The following is a 26,437-nucleotide window of genomic DNA, read 5'->3' as shown; positions in this document are numbered from 1 at the left end:
CAGTTTGCAGCAACATGGATGGAGCTAGAAGGGATCATGCTCAGCAAAATAAGTCAGAAAGAAAAAGAAAAATACCAGATGATCTCACTCATAGCAAGAATTTAGAAAAACTAAATAAGAGACCAGGAAAAAAGACTACACAAACTTAGTGTCTTAATACAACATAATTTTTTTATCTTAAATTTTTGCAAGGTAGAAGTCCAATTCAGTTCCCACTAGGCTAAAAATCAGGGTATACAGACTCTAGGGAGGAATCCAGTTCCTTGCCTTTTCACACTTAAAGAGGCCACCGGCATTTCTTGGCTCATGGCTTCCTTCTTCCACCATTAAAGACAGTAATAGCAGGTCAAATCCTTCTCACATTCCTTCATCTGTGCCTTTCTTGCAAAGTGACTTCCTCCTCTGAATTCTCATCTTCTCCTTTCCTCGACCACTGTTAAGGATCCTCGTGATCACATTAGGCCCACCTTGATAATCCAGAATAACCTCCCAATTTTAAAGAAAGCTGATTAACAACCTTAGTTCCACCTGAAACCTTAATACTTTTTTGACATGAGGTTAACATTCACAACATTCTCAGGTTTAAGACATGAATATCTTGTAGGGACAGGTGGGGTTGGGGGGACATTATTCTGCCTACTATAGTATCTTTTAAAAATTGCTATGACAGATTTTATAAACCAAGAGAGTTGCTACTACTTCTTCCTTTAACAAGAATACGTATTTTTTATTCTGTTTGCAAGTAATATTCAACCACCTTTTTGCGCTATGTGTTTAATGGTAGGATTGTAGGGTTATTTGTTATAATAAGCACTTGTGTGGGTAAGAATAAACACATACACTCCATGGGACTCCATGAGGGGAAGGTTCCTTTTACTTACATATAATTAAGGAATACTGTATATCCTGATTTGGAATTATGTACTCTATAATAAAAATACTAGCGGCTTACACACCAAGTCTTTCAAAGACAGCCATTTATTTGGAAGTTCTTGTTACCTTTACAGCAATAATAGGGTATCATTACTAAACTTTACCAAGTCATCCGTGCTGGAGTGCTATAGTAAACTCACAAGGGCAACAGGGGTTATTTTAAATTCCCCAAGGAAACATGGGGATCTTCAACATCTGTCAGGCACTGTGAATCTCCAATTCAAGGGAGTTCAGTTTCATCACTAGATCCTGCTTTTTGATGCTGTCATATCTTTTCAAAGTGAGATTTTCTGCAGTTGCTGTGATAAGAAAACAAATACCACACAAAAATAGGCGTGGAACAGGAAATGAGGGTGGTGGTATCAGTTCAGTTCCAAGATTTGAAAAATTGTGCAGTGCCCGTCAGATGCAATACCCCATTAGTAAGTAATTGTGGTTATTGAAGATGGAAGTAAAAACATTTCTTTTAACATATGGGTATTATGTTTTAAATAGCAACTGAATTGGTAAACATGTATTCCCTTAGAAGTATATATGTGCGTAGAGAGAATTGTTTGGTCCTAACTGTGTCATTAGCAGAATTGTTAGCTCTTTGACCATGAAAAAATTACTGAGACACCAAGGGTGCTGGGAAGAAAGGTTTAGAGAGATTGGCTCAATACTGCCTGCCAGGAATCCCTCTCTTTGATGCTTATTACTTTGCCTGTAAAGTCCATTTGTCCAGAGGAAAAATTTTTGGATACTCTGCACTTTTTATGTACTAACATTTCTACTATAGGGTTTTGAGCAATTTTGGCAAGTTTTCTGACCCAGAATTTAAAAAATTTTATTCTGGTATAATTTCATAGCTTAGCAATTATACAGCATTCTGGTGGAACAGTTTTAGTTTACAACTCTTCTTATTCATGGCATTACACTCAGGTTTTTTGATACTGTATGTCAAGTATGCATCTGTTAGATTTTACAAGAACATAGCTGTGAGGACATAATGAACAGATTTCTTTCCCTTGAATTAAGTGTAGAATATTCATTATAAGATACTACATTCATTAAATTTTATATATTTTCTGTTTAACATAATAAAATTAACAGTTTTATCTCTGGATGAAGATATTAGGAATGTGTTTAATTTTTTTACCTCCTTTTGGTCTGAATTTATGTAATGAATATGTTTTACTTTTATAATGAGAAAAAAGTATTTTTATTTGAAAACTGCCTCTTTTTAAACCTTAAAAGAAAATTGATGTATTTGACCCTTGTTTTCCCAATCTGTCCTTGAAAATAATTATTTTGGACACAAGGGAAAGCAGAATTCTAAATTAAATCAAGGTTGGAATTGAAAGGTTGAGTGTGACCATTTTACCAACCACTGAATTTAAAAATTCTACTGTTTTCAACTGCAAGTCAGTTTTCAATTGTTACTTAGAAACTCCTGAAAGATTCATTTTTAACTTATAAATATACTGAGTTAAGGACAAGATTTGTTCATATTCCTTCCCTGAATTCTCATAATACATTTTTTTCTCTTTCCTTTTATCATTTAATAGTTACTTGATTATATGTCTTATCTCTCTGACCAGTGTGAAAATCTGGAACATGGGAGTTGTGTCTTACAAATCCTGACCCCAGCTTCCACCCCAGTACCTAGCATAAGCCCTGAATAATGAATGGATGAGTGAGTGAATGAATGAAGTGTATAATATCTCCATTTTGAATCTCACTGTGTCTTACTGCCAGTAGTAATCAGCAATTAGGGCTACTCTTTGTTATTCAACACCAGCCACAGGAAGGCAAAAGGGCAGATTTTAATGTAATTATGAAGAATTTAAATAAATCTGTCACAGATACTCTTACTGATTTTGTAAAATTTGACCTAATTTCTTTTAGTAAAACATTTCATAGAAAGAAACTTACTACAAAATCTAATTATCAACAAATCTAGACCTTTAGGCTGGTATTTAAAGTCAGTAATAGGGGCCTCCCTGGTGGCACAGGGGTTAAAGACAGTGCTATCAAGCTACTGCCAGCCATTCCCTGGCCTGCCCGGCTGGCCAGGGAGCAACCCACATGGCTCAGTAGACCTCTCCTGTCTCCCTGCTGCTCCCCTCAGCAGTGTATTTCAGTCAGTCTGCCTGTTCTGCTCCCTACTCTGGTGAATCTTCTCACCCCCGACATCTCTGGCCTGCACCCCAGCTCTTGTATGCATAAATAAATAAATCTTTAAAGACAAAATAAAAAATAAGGTCAGTAATAGCAAATTTATGTTCCTTTTTTCTTTGCTGGGACCCTCGCCAGTGGCCAGGGATCGAACTGGCGCTGCAGAGGCTGCAGGCAGCCTCGCAACCCAGCACTCAACCACTGCGCCACCAGGGGAGGCCCACTTATGTTCCTTTTTTCAACCAGTCATTCAAAAAAAAGTTTTTTTTTATTGAAGTAACATTGGTACAATATTGTAAATTATATAGAAGTTTAGGATTGTACCCTTCAGGTGTAAGCACATTACATCCATCACCAGGGCACCCACAGTCCTCTTCCATAGTCCATTGTGCATACCCCTTCCCTCCGCTCTGCTTTTCCCTCCCCCACCACCTCCTCCTCTGGTAGCCTCAGGCAGATTTATTTCTCAAGTTTGTCTTTTTCCCCATTTCTAAAAAGCTTAGTATTTCTATTATTGCTTTTTATATATCAGAAGAATCTATATTTATATGTTATAAGTGCTACTAGGTAAAGCCTTCTGTTTCAGTCTTCTTTGTAGTTTATGGACTTGATATTATTGCCATTGCTACAGAATAAAAACTGCATCAGTCCATCCCGCCTAAAGGCATGCAGTTTTGATGTATGTGCTTGCTTGCATCCATCCTTTAGAGGCTGTCAGCAACATGCTTTCATTTCCTTAGGGAAACTCAATGTTTTTAATCATATTATATCTTCATTAACTGGAGTAGCTACTGTAGGACAAATAAACTTGTGACTAACTAATGAGAGTTTCAAAATCTTGAAGCTTATTCTATAAATAGAATTATGAAAATACATTTTTCACTTTATCTGAGAACTAGAAGACTCGCCTTGTTGGCAACAGCTCACAAACATTTTTCACTGGACAGGTAAACACTTTAACAATGGCTTTTTGAAAAATATTAGCACTTTGGTGTTGAATTTGCTGAAACAATATAATTTGACTGTTCAACATAACTTGATTTGGGAGAGGTTCTTCATCTAATTCAAGTTACTAGATGTCATGATGGTGATGTCAGAAACAGTAGTTGGGGGATTAAGGGGGATGCTTAGCCTGACACAGCCCTTTGAGAGTGAGGAAAAAAACAGATTTAGTTCTATTGAAAAGCATGTGATATGTATAGTAAAAGGTAATCTCCATGAACTATTTTCATGCATTTTGCCTCTATTAAGATAGGTATATCCCATTTTAATAATGTGCAAAGAAATAAAAACATACGCTTGCCCAAAAATAGGGGTGGGATAAAAAAAAATCAGAACCTCCATGGAGCAGCAGGTTGAGTGCAGTGCTGTGAAGCTGTCCACAGCCTCTGCAATGCTGGTTCGATTCCCTGCCAGCCAGGGAATCCCACATGACGCAGCAGACCTCTCCTGGCTTACCCACTTCTCCCCTCAGCAGTGTACTTTGGTCCTTCTGCCTGTTCTGTTCCCCGCTCTGTCTCTGGTGAATTCTTTCATCCTCCCATGCCTCTGGCCTATACCCCAGTGCTTGTATAAATAAATAAATCTTCTAAAAAAAAATTTCAAAAAAGAATGATGACCATGACTGAAGAAATATACATTGTTAATGAAAGTAGGGGTTTTAAGCTTCAAAGAAAAAATGCTAAATAATGACTATTCTTTTCAATTTTGAGTTAAAAGTAACTATTAACTCATTTTCATGGCTATCTGATCAAGAAGGAAAAAATAAAACATGGATTAAAGAATAAAATGGCTTTGTAAAAAACCTTAAATGTAGGAATCATGAAATGTTCACAGGGCCTACTGAGGAACATCAGGTGCTGTTTATTTATCCATGGGTGTTTTCAAGAAGAGAAAGAAGCTTTAAGGTAGAGAGCCTGATGAGAGTCAGTGCTCAATGATAAATTGAAAAAACTTTAAAGATTACCAATAAACCTGTACTTAAAGATATCTGATTTCACAACCAGTCTCTACTCTGGGCCCCACTATTTCAAAGGATTATTAGTTCTTCATTTCTGTAATTACTTTGCCTTACAGCCATAAGGGACTCTAAACATAACTGTCAATCTTTATAGGACCACCAAAGAGGCTAAACAAAGAGGCTAAACAAAGGAACCAAAATTAGTAACATGCAGAAAGAAAATCATAGCCTTCAATGAATATTGCAGCAATATATGCCTCATCTTTTGGTATCACACTTTCATATTATTAGTGGTTAATCATGAAGGCCACAGAAATCATTGTTAGGAAGAAAATGTGAAGCTGAGAAGAGGGACATAGCTCAATGATACAGAAACGTATATTGGTGTGTGTGTGTATACACACATAACATATATATTCTGTGTAGTCAACAAGCTTAAAGCCTGTGAAATAACCATGTAGTTAACAATACCTTTACTATCTCTCTTCATCTTTTTTTACAAAAAAGAAATATTTTTCCCTTGAAATATCAAATATTATTTAGATTGTAGAAATTTTTTTAAAAACTTTCTGATTAGTAGTTTAATAAAAGATAAGACAGTAGAAAAAATCTGCAAGTCATGGTAGGGTAGAAAACAAAGAATGACACCATGGATTAGTTCAAACAGACCATTAAATGCAATGAATATGAATGGGCTAAATTCATGTACTTAGTAGATTGCAGAAATACTTTTAATAAAGTTCTAATCTAATAATTCCCAGTTAAATTTCCTAACATCATAAAATAGAAATCTAGTCAGTTTGCACAATAATAAATGCTTATCCAATAAAGTGTGTTATTGTTACAAACCTCTTTAGGGAAATTTCTTGATTTTTTTTTTTTTAAAGATTTATTTATTTCTTGTTTATACAAGCACTGGGTACAGTCAGAAGCGTGGGAAGGTGAGAGAATTCACCAGAGCCAGAGCGGGGAGCAGAGCAGGCAGAAGGACCGAAGTACACTGCTGAGGAGCAGCGGGCAGCAGGAGAGGTCTGCGCACCATGTGGGACCCTCCTCTGGTAGCCGGGGAGCAGCCGGGGATCGAACCGGCGCCGCAGAGGCTGCGGGCAGCTTCGCAACCCAGCGTTCAACCGCTGCGCCACCGGGGAGGCCCGGGAAATTTCTTGATTCTAATCCTTAAACTACTTCATGATAAAAATTATATGTTGTAATCCCTATCTCTTATTTATAATTTTGCTTAAAACTAAACAAATTCACTATGATCAGCTACCTGGAAACACCTATAAATTTTTGTTTTTAATATGTAGTTAGGGGCCTCACCGGTGGCGCAGCGGTTGAGCGCTGGGTTGCGAAGCTGCCCGCAGCTTCTGCAGCGCTGGTTCGATCCCCGGCTCCCGGGCAAGGGTCCGGACATGGAGCGCAGACCTCTCCTGCTGCCTGCTGTTCCCCTCAGCAGTGTACATTGTCCATCTGCCTGCTCTGCTCTCCCCTCTGGCTCTGGTGAATTCTCTCACCCTCCCGTGCTTCTAACTGTACCCAGTGCTTGTGTAAATAAATAAATAAATAAATAAATAAATAAATAAATCTTTTAAAAGAAAATGTAGATAAATTCTTTACATATTTTTAAATTTGTTATTAATCTACTTAAATGAAGCTTAGTCATCATCTGATGTAATCTATCATTCAGTAAATTAATCTCTTTCAGTACAATCCATATGTGTGTCCATCTGACTGCAATTTAATTACTTCCTAAAGAGGAAACACATTACCTACCTGTTCCTTTGTTAGTTTGCTCTGGGTCCTGGAAGTTCCTCTATTGAACTATAACCAATTGAGGGAGCAACACAGCTTCTGCAGAGCAAGTCCCCCCTCAAAACCATGGGAGATACATGTCATGTCTGATCTTAGCCTATAATCTAAACACCTCTTAGTTCTTGCATCTTTTCCTCTTGGAACATGGATTCTACACCACCGAGCAGCCTAGTCACTCTCTTGTAAACCTTCCAGATATCTTGTCGGGGTCTCCTTAGAATTAAACAAGTATTTCCTGCTGCTTTTCATCATTAAACATAGCTTTTATTTTTAAGAGGATGAAGTATAATTATCTTCTTAACACTGTACATATAAATGGCTGCTGAGCCAAGAGGTGTCTGTCATATTCCTTTAGGAGTGACTTCATGACAGACTTTGTCTTCCTTACTGTTTCACCATAGTGGCTTACACTAGGCACCTGCTGTATGGTTTTAGAGACTTAAGCTTAGCTTTTCCAGTTTGTTATATACCTGAGCAATACATTTTGGACCCATTTTACATTTATGATCATTAAAATTCAGTTTTTGTAACATTTTTTTGTTTGGTGCTTTATTTTTGATCCTATCATCTGTCTTAGTGCAATCACTTCCAGATGTTGTGCTGAGTACAGAGCTGCAAAGCATGTCTTTTGTGTCATTACCATTGAATAAAAAGAATTACTAAGCCTTGTTATTTATTTTTTAGTGACACAGTGTTTTGGTAGGAAACACACTAGATTCTGTAGGCCTTAATTGTATTATTATTAACCCTGAAAATTTACGTTATTTCTAAATGTCATTTTGATTTTGAGACTTATCTATAAAATGCTTACTTCGAAGAGTTGGTAAGGTGATGAAATATGGTAGTATATTTAAGAGTAATTTCAAAAAATATTTTAAAATTTATGCAAATCAGAGAGTTGAAGTTGTTATTGATGGTATCCTGAGAATCTCATTAAGTGTTGAGTGGAAATACTTCTTATCTGAAATTTTGTGATTTTTTTTTTTAATCATTGATCACCTAACTTTTGAGTGTTTGGGTTAATGAAAAAGTATTCATACATAATTTTATTTCCCTATAATTTAATAATGTGATTTGTGGCTTATCACTGGAGGGGGAGGATGGGGGTAATGTGTGGTAAATACTTTCAATGTTGTGAATCAGTTCATTCTTGAAATATGTCCATTGTGACTGTATTTTGTGCTACACAGGACTGTGTTTTTTGCAATTTAAATCATGGACCTGTGAAATTTTATTAGCTTCTTTGAAAAAACTACATTAGCATTGTGTTTGTTCTGCTAAATTACCTTGACTTTTTAATGAAAGGCAATTTATTTTAATTTTAGTATCAGTGCTATAGAGAGTCATGGAAATATTTAATGATCATGTAGTTTGAACATCTCTGAGGAGTAAGAAATTATCTTGTCTGCCTGACTTTTTAAATACATGACATTCACCCATTGGATCTGCCAAACTTGTGTATAAAGATACTGTATCAGATTCTAAACTGAAAACTCTAATGGAAGTCACATTCAGACTCACAATAATTGGTTTTTGCTTTATGCATGTCCCAGAACACTGGGGAATACTTTAAATCAGTGCTGACACAGATGCCTTTACCCTACTCTGATTGTGAAGATCTTAATGTAACCCTTTCCTGCTTAAATTATTTTGATTCTTTAGTTTCTGTAATAACAAGTGATTTTAGAATATCCACACAATTTAAAATAATCCTTAGGTCATCATTATTATATCATACAAGAAGCAAGCACAAGAGAGAGAATTCAATGAAAATACTTATTTTAGATTACTGGCCTCTGAAGTTACATCATTCCTCTCAGCCCATTTAACCATATATATAATACGAATTTTAATAGAGAATTGCGAATATTTTATGTCAAAGAACCTGTACGATGGCTAGTTGTATAGCTCCTGAGTGTAAGTGTTAGGTCTGTGGTTTGGCTTACCTGGTTATAACTGAGTCTGTGAACTAAGACACTTGCATGAAGTACAGCTGTTATCATTTGCCAACTTATTAGTTTACAGTGAAATTACTCATTTATTTTATTAAATAGTAACTATACATATAGAGATATATGTATATATATATATATATATATATATATATATATATATATATCTCAGAAGATGGCCTGTTTGTAGTTCTTTTATCTTTCCAATGGCAAAGATTTTCCTTTTCCCTTCCCAGAATTTAGATACCTAGGAAAGCAAAATCAGAAGATTCTGAAGGAATTTCTCTTTTCAAGACTCCATACCACAAGCTCCCTTTCATTATGTCCTTATCATTACTTTGTCATTCTTTTGCAACATGCAATTATTATATTGCATACTGATTGTGGTTATTTTTCAGTTATTACATTTTAACTTGCTTGATTACAAATTACATGTGAAGGGTGTATGTCCTTCAAAAATAAAGATGTCAATGGGAGTATTTCTAAACATGTTTCCTAAAGACTAATTCTGTCAGCATTTTGTGAGACCTTATTCAAATACTGCTAGTTCTATCAGTATTTTATGAATCCTTATTTAGAAGCAACACCTCTTAGTTCTTTAGAGTAGCTTTTCCTGTTATTTAATTTAGTAATTTCTTATTTTAAACAACTTGCTCATCAGGGTTTGGGTCAGTAGCCATTTCTACTCTGATTACCACTGACTAACCAATAAATTATTGTAAAGTGTGTTGTATATCAGGTACTTGGATGCTTCCCATTTAATTCTCTGAATAATTTGGTCATTGCGTTAACCAACAGTATATTCTTTATTCATTGTTAGCCATTCTGTGTTTTCGTGTTTCTTCTAGTCAAAGAAAATCGAAGTAATTCACCAGCTATTGTGTTTTCAGGATATACTAAATATTTTGTAATTCTGAAAGGCTGGTGTAATTGGAGGAAGAAGTAGGAATTGAGGCTAGTTGGAGAAATTCTATTAGGAAACAGTGTATACTATTCTTTTTCCATTCCAACAATGTTATGGGCAGTTAATGATTGCAATTACGGTAAATTCCGATTATTTGGTATGTTCTGTTAATATCCACAACAGCTTTAGGGTAACTCTTATTTTCTGCAGATCCTGCAGAAATTTTTTTTTATTTAATATTATTTTTACTAAAAATATTTTCCTGGTAACCTTAAGCTTAGAATAAATTCTACTCATTGTCTTTTGCGTATAATAATACTTATTAACCTATAGGGGATGTTTTACATATCTAAATGGGAATTTTCTCCTGTTTGGTTCTATTTTTTCCTTCAAATTAAAATAATGAAGGTTTGTGTGCAGACAATAGCAATAATATAATCATTTGAAGTGGCATGTTTTTCCCTAAACATACTTCTAAGAATGAGAATAATGTCCTTATGTAAAGGTTTCACTATAGAATAGGACCAGTCGTCTTTTTATTGGCTAATCTGGGATCCTAACACTATGAATTATGTGTTTCTGGGCGAAAATTTTTTTTGTGTTCCAAAATGTTAAACATTTTTTAAAAAAACCTTTCATCACACAACTCATTCCAAAACTGAAAACTAATTCTAAGTGTTTCTCCAGGAATTATATATTGAATAATTTTTATTTGTGTTTGAAGGCTATTATTAACCAGTCTTTTTAAATATGTAAATTTCACTGACAGTTAATGTTTCTTACATATTTAAAATCTTCTTAGAGTTTAAATCTTTAAAATTATAGAATGAGTCCAGATTTTTAATTAAGTTGCTGTAGTTTCTCTGTCCCTCTATTTGCTAGGAATATGACTAAGTAGGAAGAATCCTTATATTTTAGTGATAAAATTGTTTCTGTGCTTTGAAATAATCCACCTAAAAGGTAAAAGAAATAAATTGGAAATCATCCAACAACAAAATCTCCCCTGTTTCTCTCCCTCCTGCCATGATATGGTGAGTTTTATTTTTTCTTTTCTGGATAGAGGTCTGATTTGCTCTGGAATATTTCGGGGTGGAGAGGTCTATTCTGTGTAGTCTCCCTCATTTTCATCTTCATCATCAATAGACAGAGCAGCATACTTGCTTGCAAAACTGAATTTGGAGGCTAGATATTCTTCAGATTTCTTTGGCTCAGGTGCAGATGAGGAGGCTTGATCCTTTCTCATTCTTTCCTGTGACTCCTTCCAGTGGACTTTGTTCCCTCCATGCCCTGGACCATGGTTGCAATTTCCACTTTGGCCTTTTGGGGCGCTCACCCCCTCTACTTTATTTTCATGTGTGTTCCTTGCTGGTCCTTTCTCACGTGGTTGAGCTGAACTACTTTCCCCACACCACTTGTAGGGGACTGCTGCCTTGTGTGTGAGCTCTGAAATCAGCAGGAGGGTTAGAAAATTGCTTTACCCAAGCATTCTCTTTTGGCAGAGGGGCTGGCATGCCTTTCGAGGCTGTTCAGGTTTAGGAGGCTTAGAAGTTGCAAAGTGACAATCTTCCTCCTTACAGTTTCATTTTCTAGAAGGAGACTTCTCACTCCCCTTCGTGCATCCCTGTCTGACTGACTTCTTCCAGATGTGGCTGAAGTCCCAGTCTGTGATGACTCACTTCCTGTCCTTGACTGTTCCTGTTCCTGAGTTTCTTTACTTTCCCAGTGTGGCTGTCATTCTAGTTTTGGTTCATCCAGCTAACGCTGCATTTTTTCCTGTTCCTTGTAGCCGCTCTTCTACTTGTCGTTCTCTAGCAGCTGTGTCAACAGGCTTTGTCCCTCCAAAGATAGATGCTGCTTGACTGGACTGGGGTGGGGGATGGGGATGCTAGCAAATCAGTCATCTTCCTTCAGAGTACCCTGAGGCTTCAGATTCAGTTTGGGTTTTTAGGGGAGACCTCTATCAATCATGCTTATAATCATCTGAGAGTAATCATCTCTGGAGCTCCATGACCAGTCATTGCCTCTGTCATATCATCCAGTCCCCACATCCTCTGTAGTCATTATCCCTATGTTACCTGCTACCAAATGCTTTTCTGCCACTGCCTGTTACGGAATCATAATCTCTGCTGCTTCGGTCCTCATAACAATCCAGGCCTCCATATTGTTCCATATCCCAACATGGACCCTCATGATACGGGTCTGAATCATACGTTCTCAATACTTGTCTCCAAAGCTATCATTACCTCTTGTAGGTGGGTAGTCATCAGAGCCATCTTTGGCAGGATGAACCCTCCAGTCTGTATTTGTTTTGTCAGAATTCTGATTTCTATCTTGGCCAAAAGAGCAATGATCCCTGTCTTTATCCTATGCTCGGTTGGCAGCCTCTACTCCAATTCTCCAGTTACTAGAAACTTCATTGAGCCTCAGGTCACTGAGCAAGGCCCTCAGGCTCAGCATAACCAAAACTTTTCAACCTCTCTGGATGGCTGGGTTCATGTGATAAACGAACTGCCCTGATATTTAAACCTCTAAAAATTCCTTAGTGGAGTCTTCTGTCACATCATGGGTAGGTTCCCTAGAAAAGCAGTGTAGGGTGGTGATTTGGGAAGATGGCCACAGTCTCTGTAGGGTTCCCAAGCAGCTGTGAAGCAGTAGGCAGGATGGAAGTGGCCTATACATGGCACCGTCATTATTGTGCCAGGTGGTTGAAACATCTCCTTCCAGATCATCTCTTTCGTCAGCCCAGCTGACTGGTTTGGAAACATAGGTACTTCCTTCACCAGTCCCTCCATCCTCAGCCAGAAAGTCTGTTAGGAAGATGGTCTTCCCCTTCTTGTTCTTTTTTGCCGAGACTGCCATGTTGGGAGAGGGAACGAGAACACAAAAAAAGCAACAAAATCTTTTCTATCTACTCTATAAAGCCTGAGCAAAGAGCTAGCAGATATGTGATGCTTTGTCAAATTTTATCAACTCTCATTGAAAAGAGATGAAACTCCAGCAAAGTTGATGCTTATGAAAGAGAACACCCAGAAGATCTCTGAGAGGACTCACTGCTATTACTGTGAAACTAAAATGTTTGGGTTTTTCTTTCAGTGACATTGTACACCTCCTGTATCCTCCTGGGAGTATTCTTGAATAGCAGCGTACCGATATTTTTTGAGCTCTTTGTGGAAACTGTCTACCCAGTTCCAGAAGGAATTACCTGTGGAGTTGTCACTTTTTTAAGTAATATCTTCATGGGAGTACTTTTATTTTTCCTCACATTTTATCACACAGGTAAGAAATTTAATTTTTTATTTACTATCTCAGTGTGTTGTGAGAGAGGTTTGTGGCACTGATGTGTAGGAAGTTTCATGAGAATTCTCACTAAAGCAAATTTCTTGAGCTTTCACATGCAAGTAAAAGAAAATACACGCAGTTGTTTTTCATGGAATGTATCCTAACTTGATTTAATACAACCTCACCCCCTAGAGTTTATGCCTGAATTAGCTTGAGGCCCAGCATTTCTTTTTGGAAAAAAAAAATTTTTTTTTTTTAAATACAACCCCCTTACCCCAGGTATTTCTAATATGCAGGTGCCCATTGAGAACTACTGGTATATTGCTTTTAAAAAAATGCTTAAAATCTGCTGTCTCAACAAAGAGAATAAATTAATGTCAGTGCTATATATGTACTTTAAAGCTTTAGGGGTGAGTGAGAAGTCACCCCAAAAGAATAGCAATGTCCAGTGGAACTTATCTTGACAATGGAAATGTTCTTTATCTTCACTGTCTGATATAGTAGCCACTAGCCACATGAAGCTAGCTAGTACAGCTTTGCAACAGGATTTCTAGATTTCATTTTAATGTTTCAATTTAAGTAACTATGTGGCTAGTGGCCACCAAATTGAACAGTGAGGGTATAAAGTAAAAAGGGAACACCCAGGGGTAGAGTTTCGAACCCAGGACTACACCTTGAAGAAGGAGAGCCTTACAAATGAGGAAAGGGTGGACTCCTGAACCCAAGTGGAGGAGGTCATCTTGAACAAAGGAGACAAAAGAAAGAAGGCCTTGTGCACGGGCCTAGAAGCAGACTCGTGACACCTTAGAAGCCACTTCCTCTACTAAGAGTTGATGGGAAGGTCGTGGAGAAAGGGCTTGAGGAGCGAAAGAAATTTTAAAATAACATTGAGCGGGTAGGTGGGAAGAGACCCTGATGAGCATGTGACTAGCAGGCCCGGCTGGTCCTGAGTCTTTGGGTTTGTAGTGGTTCCATTTTGTAGAGTTGGTTGGTGTTCTCTGATATTCTCTCTTCTTTGGTCAAAATCCTGTCATACACTTTCAGAAGATTTGGGCATAATTATCTGGGATTTGCAGATTATAGTAAGAATTTGTGTGTACAAGTTTTGACAATAAAGCTTTTTAAAATTTCTACTAGGTTTATTTCACATATATTTCCTCATTTTAAACCATCTAATACTACTATTCCCCCCACCCCTGCTGCTGATCTCTTAAACTACTCATCAAATACCAGTAAATTTAAATTTAAATTTAAATACTTTCTACATGAAAGAATCTAATTTATAAGATTCAAATGTAAGAAATGCTCTAAAATGTGACAGACACTCCAAGAGACCTAATTGTTTATTGGAAAGTTTCTGACAGGCTTATAATTGAAATAATAATCAGGATAACCTCCTTGGCTGGCAAGTAAATTTTTGAAACTTTCAAAGCTGATGAAATAGAATCTGCCCTGGGCTTGTATAGCTTTTGGCATTGCACTTTCCCAAGCAGCAAAAGCGCATCCAAATGATATATGGATTTTTTAACGTAGTCAACAACAAACTAGATTGTTTCTGTCAATCAGTAATCAGGCAAAGTCGGTTTTAACTTTGCTACCCCTGATACAAGCTTGATTTATCATATGAAGGAGAGTAATCCTTTAGAATGACAGTGATATTAATAAAATCAGACTACTCTTAGGGAAAATGCTATCGCCAAGTATTCAAGTAATGAGTTTTCTAAACAGAATCATCTAACAATTATCACATACCAGCTTTAATCCACTTCAGTTTTGTCACAGTTGGAACTAAGAGGCTCAGTGCCTTTCTTTTGCCTGGTAAAGAATCAAAGATGACCGTGTTGTCTTGAGGGTGATCGAGATGATTTTCCAACTTGTAGGCACAGGTTTGCTAAGTGGTCCTTGCAACCTAGCAGAGTATGGTTTCTCCTGTCAGACAGGAATAGAGTCTTGTCCTCCCAGTAATTTAAAACAATAGATGCCAGATAATATTATCCCCCAATAAATCTCTTGCTTGTGGTCTCCAGAATGGAATAAACATGTATTTGTTAATCAGTTTAAAGAAAGGAAACGCCCCTACATTGTCTGACTGAAAGAGCACACCTGCACTTCTGACCATTTTGCTTGGCCAGTGGGGTCTCCCTGTCCCTTTCCTAAGTCCACCTTCAGCTCGGTTTATCCAGCACGCTGATGTTTGGCATCAATTAGCTGGAAATGACATCAGTCACTGCTCAGTCCTTGTTTTATGGAGTCATGGCGACCAGATATACACAAATACTTTCGTTTTCTTGGCATAGGAGGCAAAGAAAGACAGCACCATTTCTGCTAATCCGTAACTCACTGATTGATGTTAGGAACTTGAATATCCAGCTTTCTGTTTTAAAGAAACGCTTGTATATGTTATTCGCAAGTCAATGTAATAAATACATACAACGTACCCCACATGTCTGAAGCTGAGTTAACTAAAACTGTAAAGGCCATGTTCATATTCTTTCACATATGATTAATTGATACTGCCCAGAAAGTCCCACTGCAGAAGTCCACATGCCTTATAACTGAAATATGATAGTGCATAAATTGCAAATCTGAAAATTCCATAAAACTGTTTCCTAAAAATAATTCCAGTCTAGCACCCTCAACATTTGTATGGTGAATTGAATTCCCTTCCATGGCAACCAGTGTCCAAATGCTATAATCCAGTCATTTTAAATCTTGAAAAACTCACTCAGAAGTGAGTAACATCAAAATTCAGCTTTTGGTTATGTGATTAGAAAGTCTGACTTTTAAATCATCATAAAGATCTGTGGTTTCTTGGTCACTTCTGAAAGAACTACTACATTTCCTGACTAGAGTTTATTTCCCCATAATATGATGTCTGGTAGGTGACTATACCAGAGATAATTTTTCAGAGCTCTACAGACTAACCCCAAAAATGACCACATAAGAATGTAGAGCAGGATAGGCCTAGCAAGATAGGCTCCACTAGTGATCTGTTTGTAGATTATAAGCATCATCAACATTGATAACATAATGTGACCCAGGCTTTTATACCAGCACCACTGGCTTATTTGAAGCCGTGAATCACAGGGTACCCATGTCCCATTTTGATTCTGCTTTGACTACCTGGAACCATGTGAAAAGTTTCTTGTAGTTATCTGACTTGGATTTTTCAAAGTCACTTTCCAAAAAAGAAAAATTACTCCCTAATCTAAGCATATCTATAAAACTGAGTTGCTTCCTATAATGCTTGCTTTGAGAATCTCAGTGGTTATTTTAGACACCAGAGTGTTTTATTCTAATAACTTAATAGATAAAATCAATACAATATTGCTGTTATAGTGTTTATATGCTCTAAAATTTATTCTGATCTGTTTCATAATCTGTACTTTGTTCTGAAGTTGTATTGTCTGTTATGCTTTGTTCTAGAAGTTTTGCAGCAGGTTTTGGCTAAAATCATGCGAAGCTTTTACTTCAGTCCTTTCCTTTTGAAGAACTAACCATGCATTTGAGGCTGCCTTGGGCTCAAAAGATTCAGGGGCTGGGCTGAGGTGGGAGGCATTAACAGGAAAAGAGGTACAGAAGATGTGTGCCAGTGAGAAGTAATTTTATATCTAAGAAAAGAAATAATGCAGTATGATGGCCAATGATGCAGTGTGAAGAAGCAGGCCACTAACTCAGAAATCATGGTGTCAGCTGGCTCCTGTGAGTGAGACAAGAGGAAAAAAGCTTGTTAAATCACCATTATTCTGGTTGAATCACCAACAGGTTCTTAGAAATTGTGGCTTTAAGCCAAAACAATGCATAATAATCTCAGGTCCTCGGAAGTTGGCTGAGTTTGCTTTTTCCTCATTGATGTTATAAAACGTGACATTGAATAAAATTTTATTCGAGGACCTGTTGTAGTTGAAGCTGGCAAAAACCAAAACATGGCTGAAGTGAACCATCAGGTGAGATGCGTAATAGTACTGGAAGAAAAAGTAAGAGGATAAGCAGAATCCTAATTAATTCAGTCCCAACAGAGACTCACCAGGACTCATTTCCCTAATACAGCATAGCACCTGTCTGAACTGTAAATTCGCAGAGTATTCAGCCTACGCACAGTAAGTGATAAATAACTGGCAGAAGTTTGAGGCGAATTGTGGAGCTTTAGAGTATAGATTTATTTTCATAAGTAAAAGATTAGCAGATATTAGAAAACTGTGTTCACTTTAAAAGATATAGAAGGGTCAGAATGAGAAAATTTCAGTGACTCTGTTAAGTCAGACACCAGACTCAGGAGAGACAGCAGTTGACTTTGATTCTACTGAATCAAATTAAACTTTTAAGCAAGCCATGTCCTGCTTACTGGATACCTGAGCTGTGATTTATGTGAATGGCTTCACCTGGAAAATGTAGCCGTTCTCCCGACTCTGACCTTGTGCTTTCTTAAGGCAAATAATTTCAAAGAGCACTAGCAGCTGATTGAGCCAAGTGAATGTACTGAAAGGTGGGTCTGCATTTTCAGAGAATTGCAGTGGTAAAAATCAGCCAACAAGCTATGACACCAAAGAGCAGTTAAGAGGCCTGTATAGATTTTATATGTATGGAGGTAACGGAATTCTTGTACAACTGTGATGAATAAAAAGTCTACTTGGCAGTATTTGACAAATATCTAGGTGTAAGGAGAGCAAGGACAAGTTAAATGTTGCTACCCGTGTGTGGCTGTAGCTCCCCATAAAATACAAAGTTTAACAAATATCATTGGGGTAGCCCTCTTTGTCAAGTACCATGCTTTCTATGAGAGCTTGCTTAAAATCTGACCCTAATGTTAAAATGCTCACTTTTAATATAAACAGTATGCTTTTGTCTGTTTTACTGTTTTCTCTTAATTTTTTTTTTTACTGCTGCCTTTTGCCTGTTAAAATTATCATTAGAAATCCTGAGGCTAGAAGTTTAATATAAATGCAGAAAATACCTGGTGTGTCATTTCAGGGAATAGCAGAATAAAGACAAGATCCCATAGGTCACAACCTTTCTGAGTGTCTAGATTATATTCAACCCAGGTAAAGCACAGAAAAGACTTTTGCATGAAAATACCATTGAAATGTATGCCTTTGTTACATGCTGTAGAATAGCATGCGTCATTTTTTAAATGTAAAAATTGAGAGGTGGAGAGGCTACTTTTATGAGCATATTAGCCAAAAAAAGAAAAAAAAATAAAAAAGAAAGAATGGTATTTTAGCACCTTTATTACCAGTTGGTTTCCTGATTTCCATTCCTGAGCAAAAATTGCTCTTTTAGGCATATGAATTATGGATTAAACTAAAACAGCAGTGTGGAAATCTTTAGGAAGATTTTTGAAGATTAAGGCAGTATTAGCATTTTATAGAAGTATAAAGAGGAAATACAAACCTGATAGCAATACCCAAAGGGAGAAAAAAATGTAGCAGGGAACACATTTCCCTCATTTGTTGGTTTTTTGTTTTTTTTTTTATTTAAATTGAAATAGCTAAATGGATATTAGAGAAGTTTTCTAAACCCAGCCCCCACCAACCTCTTCATAAGTTAAGAAACTACCAGCTTCTGCACCCAAGGGTTCAGGATTGGCAAAGAGTGTTGGAGTAGAAGGAAAGTGAGCAAATGCAGGGCTCCAGGGCCCACTGATCCTGAGGAAGCAGCTGCAGGCAACTACCTCACTGGCTGATGTGTGTTAATAGCATGAGGCCCAGGATTGGCCTCTCCGAGGTTCCTGAATTCATAAGCCAACATTTTTAAAGACACATGTCCTTGATACCATTAAGTCAGAGAGCAACAAAATTACTGGTTTAGATGACTGCTGTAGGTTTTCTGGTGATCAGCATCACACATTAACTACTTATGTTCGTTTAAAAAAGAAAAATAAGCCTAAAAAGAAATAAACCAAAACATTTGCAGTGACTTCTCTGATGGTCAAATTAGGATTCAATTTTTTATGTTGAATTCTTTAAATATAATTTCTAACGTGTTTTACAGTGATTACAATTTGATGATTATGCTGAGAAATAGCTATTTCTGTTCCCCAAAATACTAAAATGTATCTCGAAATTCAGGTGCTGTTTTTGTCTCCCTAATCCATCAGCTATTTCTAAACAGTAGCAAGAGTGATGGTGATAGAGGGCACTTAAAAAATAATTAGCAAACTAAACATTGAAAGGTGATTGATTTTTCTTCTTTAAAGAAATAGATTTTTTTTTGCCACCAAAGTCAAGGAGGATAAAATTGATTAACGATATTGATTTAAAATACTTCGCATGAAGGCCCTGTAATATATTACACGCATCACTTAGATTCCAGATTGTCACTGTTTATTGAGAGCCTGTTGAGGCCTTCCAGGGTGCATTTATTATAAGTGCTTTTGAATGCAGAGCAGATCGCTCCCGGCATACAGGTGGTGTTCTGCTAGTGACACTTGAATGCTTACAACTGCATGTTTTTGTCTTACAGAGTTGTCTTGGTTCAACTGGTGCCTTCCCGGGTCGTGTTTGCTCAGTCTCCTCCTCATTCTGTGCTTCAGGGAATCCTATGACAGACTCTATCTTGATGTGGTTGTCTCAGTTTAATAGCACAGACTTGAAGGAGTTTAAAAAGAGACTGGAAATCAATACTGCATACTGCACATTTGCTTGGAATTGCACATCTAACAGGAAAAAAAAAGGAGAAGAGAGACACTTCATTCAGAGGTTTTTATTAGGTTACAGATGATCACATGAATTTAATTACTACTAAGTAATAATAATGTGGGACTTGAGTGATAAGGGACTTAAAAACTATGAACGGCATACCTGTGCCTGATTCTGCATTGAAATTGTGATATCTTACACATAAATCACTACCTAAATAATACCCTCTATGTTTTGTGCCAGTGCTAAACTACTGATTGATAAATTGTAATTATGAAAGGAAATAAGGGGTCTGTCACATGAAGATAACTCCTTCCCTAAGTCACACAGAATAGGAAGAAATGCCGCTAACTTCTGAAGAAGTTTAAACCCTGTATCAGATTTTAATTATAAAATAGCCATAAGGTCTATTGATGAATAGAAATTAGCCACATGTACACTACATTTTTTCTAATAAAGCCATTTCTTATATGACTCCTTTTAATTAGGTCGGAAACCTTTGGCCATCTTTATTACAGTAATCAAGTGCTTTCGGTGACTGCAGAGCACATACTTTGTGTCTTGATCTCAGCTTATCCTTGTTTCTGTGAAATACAGTTTCTTCTACTAGGCTGTTAAATAATTAAAGGTGACTAAGTGTTTAATATAGTTGCATTACATATTGTATAAAAATGTAATTACATTCTGATTTAGCACTTTGTTAAAAGTGACATGAAAACTCACATAGAACATTCTGTGTCTTCGACATATATGTGTGCATATATACACATAGACATATACACACATGTGTGCATGTGTATATATGTATGTGTTATATATATATGATTTCTATATATACATATATACATACACGTGTATATATGTATGTAGTTGCATTGGGTATAAAGTCCAAATATTACTTACCAGGGTTAGGGTTACATTTTATTAAATGACCCTTGTTTGAAAATAACAATTTATAAAATTGAAACTTTCAGATCTGTGGAGTGATTTCTGAATTACATTCTTGTATTTCAATTCAGGTTGTAAAACATTCAGTTCTTTATAGGTCTGTATATTTGAGAGAGCAGTATTTTGCCAGTATCTCTTTTTTTCTATGGATGACGGCTTTTTAAAAAATAGCAGTTACTCACTGGATTGCTCTCAGGCATGTATTTTACTGTGCTATAAAATATGCTCTGGTGTGATTATGATATTGCCACTATTCACATTTACATTCTCCCCCTCCCACAGAAAAACCAACTACTCTACCGAAAAGTCAAGAAGGATTTTTTACCTTCATTATTCCCAGCTTCCTCCAACTCCCTTTCCTTTTTAACTCACTTTAAATCATATCTTCATTGTTGTCTAAATACATATTTTAGTTGTCTTTTTATGGACAGACGATAAGCCAGCTCCTCCTCTTGGCCAAGGTGATAAGGTGTGGTGAAAGGAGAGCTGGTCAGCGCTGAATTCTCTTCATCTCTGTTCACGTGCACACACCATCACACACAGTCCCAAATATTCTGCTTTCCCTCTCATTAAATTCAAGACTACGCTTTAACTCACCTTGGTCCTAAAAGAGGATTCTATTACTGTGACCTTTCTCCTACAGCCCTAAATTGTCAAGTTGGAAAGTAGGAGAACCCTCACATTTAACATCTATCCGCAGTTTCCTTTAAATCATCTCCCTTGATAAGCCCCCTGCTCATTTAGCAACAAGAAATGAAGGAAAAGGAACTTGCTCAAGGAAAAAAGAATACCTGTGAAAGCTAAACTTAGCTTTCCTTTTAACTCTGTCATTCCTAAATAAAAAGAAAATGAAGAAAGCAGAATTCTGGAGGATAGCTGTAAACTGGCCTTTAAGGAGATTAGTAGCCCATGACCCAGGTGCTAATATAACTACCATCCCTTCCTGTTTGTAAAGAAGACAGAAAGGATAGGAAAACATTATATGAAGTGTGGTTTTTAGTCAGAACTATTGTGTTTGAGGACATTGCTGTAGAAAATTCTGCTGAAATACGGGTTCTGATTTAGAATATTTTAATTATGGCTAATTCTGCAACGTAAAGAGTAACACATTTAAAATATCATGTAGATAACTAATTTGTTCAAAGACACCCCAAGTAGGTAGTGATTGAAAATTCTTCTGTTGTACCAGACACCGACCATTGTTCTCAGCATATGTGAAATGAAATGAATCCAAGTCATTTATATCAGCTAAATTGTTTTAATCACAAACGGCAACCATTTTTAAGTGATTAAGATTTCACATCCCAAACCTGACAAAGGAAAGAACCAAAGGCTTAGGAGGAGGGGAGGATTATGCATTATTTATTTGTCTGAATATTTCAAATCGTATTTTTTCAAACTTTGTTTTTATTTCTGGAAATTTTGCATCAAAAGAGACTAGCTACTATCTATCTTGCAGTTCCTAAACATTATGAATCCTAATGAAAATTTAACTGAAAGAAATCTTAACCTTCCACTAAATTCTTTTTTTTTTAAGATTTTATTTATTTTTGCTTGGAAGAATTGGGGTGCAGGCCAGAGGTGTGGGGTGGTGGTGAGAGGATTCACCAGGGACAGAATGGGGAGCAGAGCAGGCAGATCTACTGAAATACACTAGTGAGGGGAGCAGCAGGCAAGACAGGAGAGGTCTGCTATGCCATGTGTGTTAGCTCCCTGACTGGGAACTGAACTCAGGCCATCTTGGTGGGCCTTCCCAGTGGTAGCACTGAGGCTTAAAAACAGTTGCAGAGAGTGAAGGATCTTGGAGAAGGTCCCAAGCCTAGTCAAGCGACAAAAATAGGGCTAACAAAAACCCCACATCTTCTGACTCCCACAGCAGTGTCTTATTCTACCTCACTTATTTGTTGCATAATTTGGACATTTTGGGTGTCAGTGAACATCCTTCCATATCCAAACACAATGGGGCTTAAGAGTTAACTGCCATTATTGAGTATGAAAGAAAGTACAGAGATTAAATTGAGGTGATTATTTGGCTTTTATGTTAAAGTATTCTCTTTTCTTCACTGCTTTCTTGTTGGTGCTCTACCATCCCTAAGTCTTAGCTTGAAATGACGTGATGTAAAAAGATTCTGAAAGATAGTTCAGTTCTCATTAACCAAGTCAACAGCATTGTTAATTGGTAAGGGCATATTATAGTGTACTGTCCCTGTGGCTTATCAATGAATATTTCACATTATATGGGAGGAAGTGTTTCTTAGTATAGCCCATGGTGGCCCTACAGGAACAAGACAATTGCACACAAATGCATTTCACTGGCAGGTGGTACTGATAAAATAATAAGAGAGAATTAAGTACAAATGTGATTTTGTATATTTAACATAGATGGTCTAAAAAGCAAATTTTATCATAGCGCATATATATTCATTTTTAATTACTGAGAATGATTCACAGCTTGTTTTTGTGAGGCCCTTCTAATAAGGAATTCAAGTTAAAGGGTTTTTAGTTGAAGAGATTAAATTCCCATCTACTTATTTTGATTCATTTTTTACTATTATTTTTACTAAAATCTAGACATTCATCTTCCTATTTGCATAAGTGCAAACTTTATTTTAAACTCAAGATCAAATACAAATGCATAGTAAATTTGCTTTAAGTTAATGTTAAAAATCATTAATTCCATATTTGTCCTTGAAATAAACACAGAAACTGCTCTGATCACACCTGATATCAAATAAATACAAAGGCTGTGATGTAAAGAAAGTGCCATATTTTAATAAAAATCTGTAGCAAACTATGACTAAATTTGATTAAATCTATTTTATAAATGTAGGGGGAAATTTCCACTTTAATTTGGAATTATAATTCTACAGAAAGGGAAACTATAAAGTTAATTTCTGAACATTCAGTTTGTTACTCTGTGAGGAGATATAAGCAATACTGAGGGAAGTATTGGACCACCCTAGAACAAAACTTGACGGTGAGATTATGGGGGGCTCTTAACAGCGTCATGGAATACTTGGTACTCAATAGGGCTGAGCGTCTGCTCGGTCAGCAGACATCTTGGCCATCCTGAGCTCTGGTTTCTTTTTGGGTGTCTTCCCTGCTCAGTTGAAATTGCAAACTTAGGAGATAAACTTGAGGAAATGATATCAAAGGCACTTAAGAGACCCTTGAGGTGGTCATCCTGCCAAGGAATATGAAAATGATAGGGCTGCGGGCGGAGAGCACAGGCTGTGAGATGGCCCTTAATGTCTCCCCTCGACCATGCTTCTTTTAAAAACAATTTAAGTTTGTCAGGATGAAGTGAGGTCAACCTCTTGTTTCTCTTAACAGTTTGCCCTGCCTAATACTAAAACCTAGGCTTCATCCATTTGAACAGCATGCTCATACAGCCGCTCCACAAAATTATTCTCACAGCCAGGTCTTAGATAATTGCCCTGCAGCCACAAAGGTCTCTAATAGGTTTCCGTAGTTGGGCTTGCTGTATTTTAGATATGAATTCATTAAGTTGTCTCATGAAGTCCTTCTAAGGTACCTTTGGAAGCTGGTAGTCTTCAAACAATAGCTTTACATCTCAGCCCATACTCAAAAAGAGAGCAAAAAGTTACCCCACCCCAACTGTTCTGTTCATTCAGCATAGGAGAATTAGTTTGTTTTTTTTTTTTAAAAAAAAAACAACTAAAAGAAAGAAAGCATGGAATTCATGTCAGCAACTTTGGTAAAATAATAAAAACACATCATACCATTTTAGCTCTTGTGCTGGACTTGGTACACTGAGGATTGGGTCTCTAGAAGACCAACCCCACACACAGTGCTCGCAGGTTCCCTCCTGGCTCCTGTGGTTTATGAGGGAGGTTTCTGCAGTTTTGAACAAAATGCAAAAATGACTTAGAGACATTTCTCACTTACCTTAATGTTCGAAAATGGTAGTAATTTAGACTTCCTCTAATTCATCAGCTTTCTTCCCATTTACCCAGAAGGATCATACCCATATCCATATTAGATCATCAAGAGATCATCTAATACAACCACTTGACTTTACAAATAAGTAAGCAGAATCTTCTATGTCAAATGGCACAGGTTTTAGCAGGTTACCCAACATCTAGACCAGCATTGTCTCCATAAAGAAATGTATTAAATAAATTCTTGTAAGTAAATTTTCTTTCATTTCTTGTAATTTTTGAAATCAAACACATACATGAACGTATATTATTAAACACCTAGAACAGAAATATAACGTGAACTCCACCTCCTACGGTCATGTGCTGGATAATTCAACTTCCTTTCCAGACCCAATGCCTATGAATCCTTTCAGAAATTTCTCTATGCATTTACATGCATATGTATTCAAAACTTAGATGGGATTTAAAATCAAATCATCTTGGGAACTATTTCTTAGAACATATTGGCATAAACTTTTGGGACACAAGCAGAAATTTCTTAGATCCTTCTCTCCCCAAAGGAATCTATAACAAATGCAGTAGTGATTCACAAAGACACTTCACAAACTTGTGTCATACCATAAAGCTCTATCATATTCTAAGATCTAATAGGTAGTATTGTTTATCTTATTGAAAATATAGTTTCTGCTTTTTATGCCATCAACTGGTTGTGCCGTGTACTGTGAGAGGAGAAGTTGAATGACCCACCTCCAAAATCCAAATCGGTGTTCTTGACAGGTCTTCCATGTCTCCCTGTATCAGTAGAAGCATGTGATACTGTAAAAAAGCAGAAAGTTGAGAGAATAAGCTCATGCAATTCCATTTTAAAAAATATAATAGTTGCGGGGCAGGCAGGTAGAAGAGGTAGAAAAATAAGTAATAGCTGAAAATTCTGATAATCCTTACAGTTTTGCTCGTCACCTTCCTTAGCCATTCTGACTTTCACCAGTAAAACTGATGAGTTGTAATAGGAGAAGAACGTAACTTCATTTAATCAATTCCTCCTTTCCTGCCCTCTTTTTTAACCGACGTTCCCTTTCTGCTTGTATCCTGACAATTCTTGGGAGCACTCTGTGTAAGGCCCAGACTTCCTCAGCTGCTAGCATCAGGGAGGAGAGCTGATCAAGCAGTTTCTTCATGAACTAAATAAGAGAGAACACAGAGAAAGAGCCCTGGCCTGCACACCCCAGGGCCTGGCTCATGTCCCAGACCTAGTGTCATTAGCTGTTTGACCTTGAGCAAGTCGCTTCATTTCTCATTTAACCCCATCTCCAAAATGAGGAAGTGAACAAAGCTGTTCCCTGAGGACTCTTCTAGTTCAGAAATTCATATCTGTTCTATTTTAAGTATTTAAAAAATGAACAAAGCACCTGCAGTCTGCATAGCTGCAAGCCTCCCCATATCTTCATGTTCCTGTTTGTGCAGTAGCTCCTCTTCCTGTGAGTCCCTGTTGGTGAGCTCATGGAACATTACATTGCACGTACATTCAACAATGGCAAGAAATGGTGGGGGTTTTTTTGGTGTGCTATTTACTTCCCTGGAGGACTTTGCATATGAAATGTAGGGGGTTATTAAGTGTATCAGATGCAAAAAGAAAATCTGTCATCTAACTTGAGATAGCATTCTGGCAGCGAGGTCCAGTCCTGCACGTGCTGGCTAGAATTGGGCCACACCACGTCCCCAGCCTGTGCTTGGGTTTGAACCGTGGTGAGTCAGCAATGGCTCTGCACCTGTGGAACTCAGACTGTCCAAGCAGATGGTAAAGCTGATCCTGGAATTTCTATATCTAGTATGATGGCACCAAAAAATTGTAGTTGTTTTGCAATGAAGGTCATCTCTCCAAGGCCAGATTCTGCCTGTGGAGCTGTGCAAGCAGGGATCTGCACACCGATGTTAATAAGAAAGGATTCTTT

The 26,437-nt window shown here is 37.1% G+C and overlaps 1 protein-coding gene, 1 long non-coding RNA gene and 1 pseudogene across 2 annotated transcripts in view; 1 reads left to right on the top strand and 2 right to left on the bottom strand.

The window, feature by feature from the left end:
- SLC49A4 (solute carrier family 49 member 4) overlaps positions 1–20,115 on the top strand; it is a 59,514-nt gene extending 39,399 nt beyond the window's left edge. Inside the window, exons 8-9 of the mRNA XM_037525438.1 lie at positions 12,812–12,994; positions 19,460–20,115. Of these exons, the coding sequence (XP_037381335.1) occupies positions 12,812–12,994; positions 19,460–19,575 (299 nt within the window). The 3' untranslated portion in view covers positions 19,576–20,115. The remainder of the gene's footprint in view (positions 1–12,811; positions 12,995–19,459) is intronic.
- Positions 10,818–12,577, bottom strand: LOC119257461 (eukaryotic translation initiation factor 4B-like; annotated as a pseudogene).
- LOC119257463 (uncharacterized) lies at positions 19,305–25,695 on the bottom strand. Its single transcript, XR_005128033.1, has 4 exons — positions 25,431–25,695; positions 25,233–25,301; positions 24,327–24,441; positions 19,305–19,652 (listed from the first exon to the last, which is right to left on the bottom strand). It is a non-coding gene; the product is annotated as an uncharacterized LOC119257463 (long non-coding RNA).
- Between the last annotated feature and the right edge of the window lie 742 nt (positions 25,696–26,437).

Source organism: Talpa occidentalis, unplaced genomic scaffold (assembly GCF_014898055.3).
Source record: "Talpa occidentalis isolate TD23 unplaced genomic scaffold, MPIMG_talOcc4v2.1 talOcc4.4, whole genome shotgun sequence".
In the NCBI taxonomy this organism is placed as follows: Eukaryota; Metazoa; Chordata; class Mammalia; order Eulipotyphla; family Talpidae; genus Talpa; species Talpa occidentalis.
Note: the sequence above shows the minus strand (reverse complement) of the source record. Positions and strands in the feature narration are given on the sequence as shown.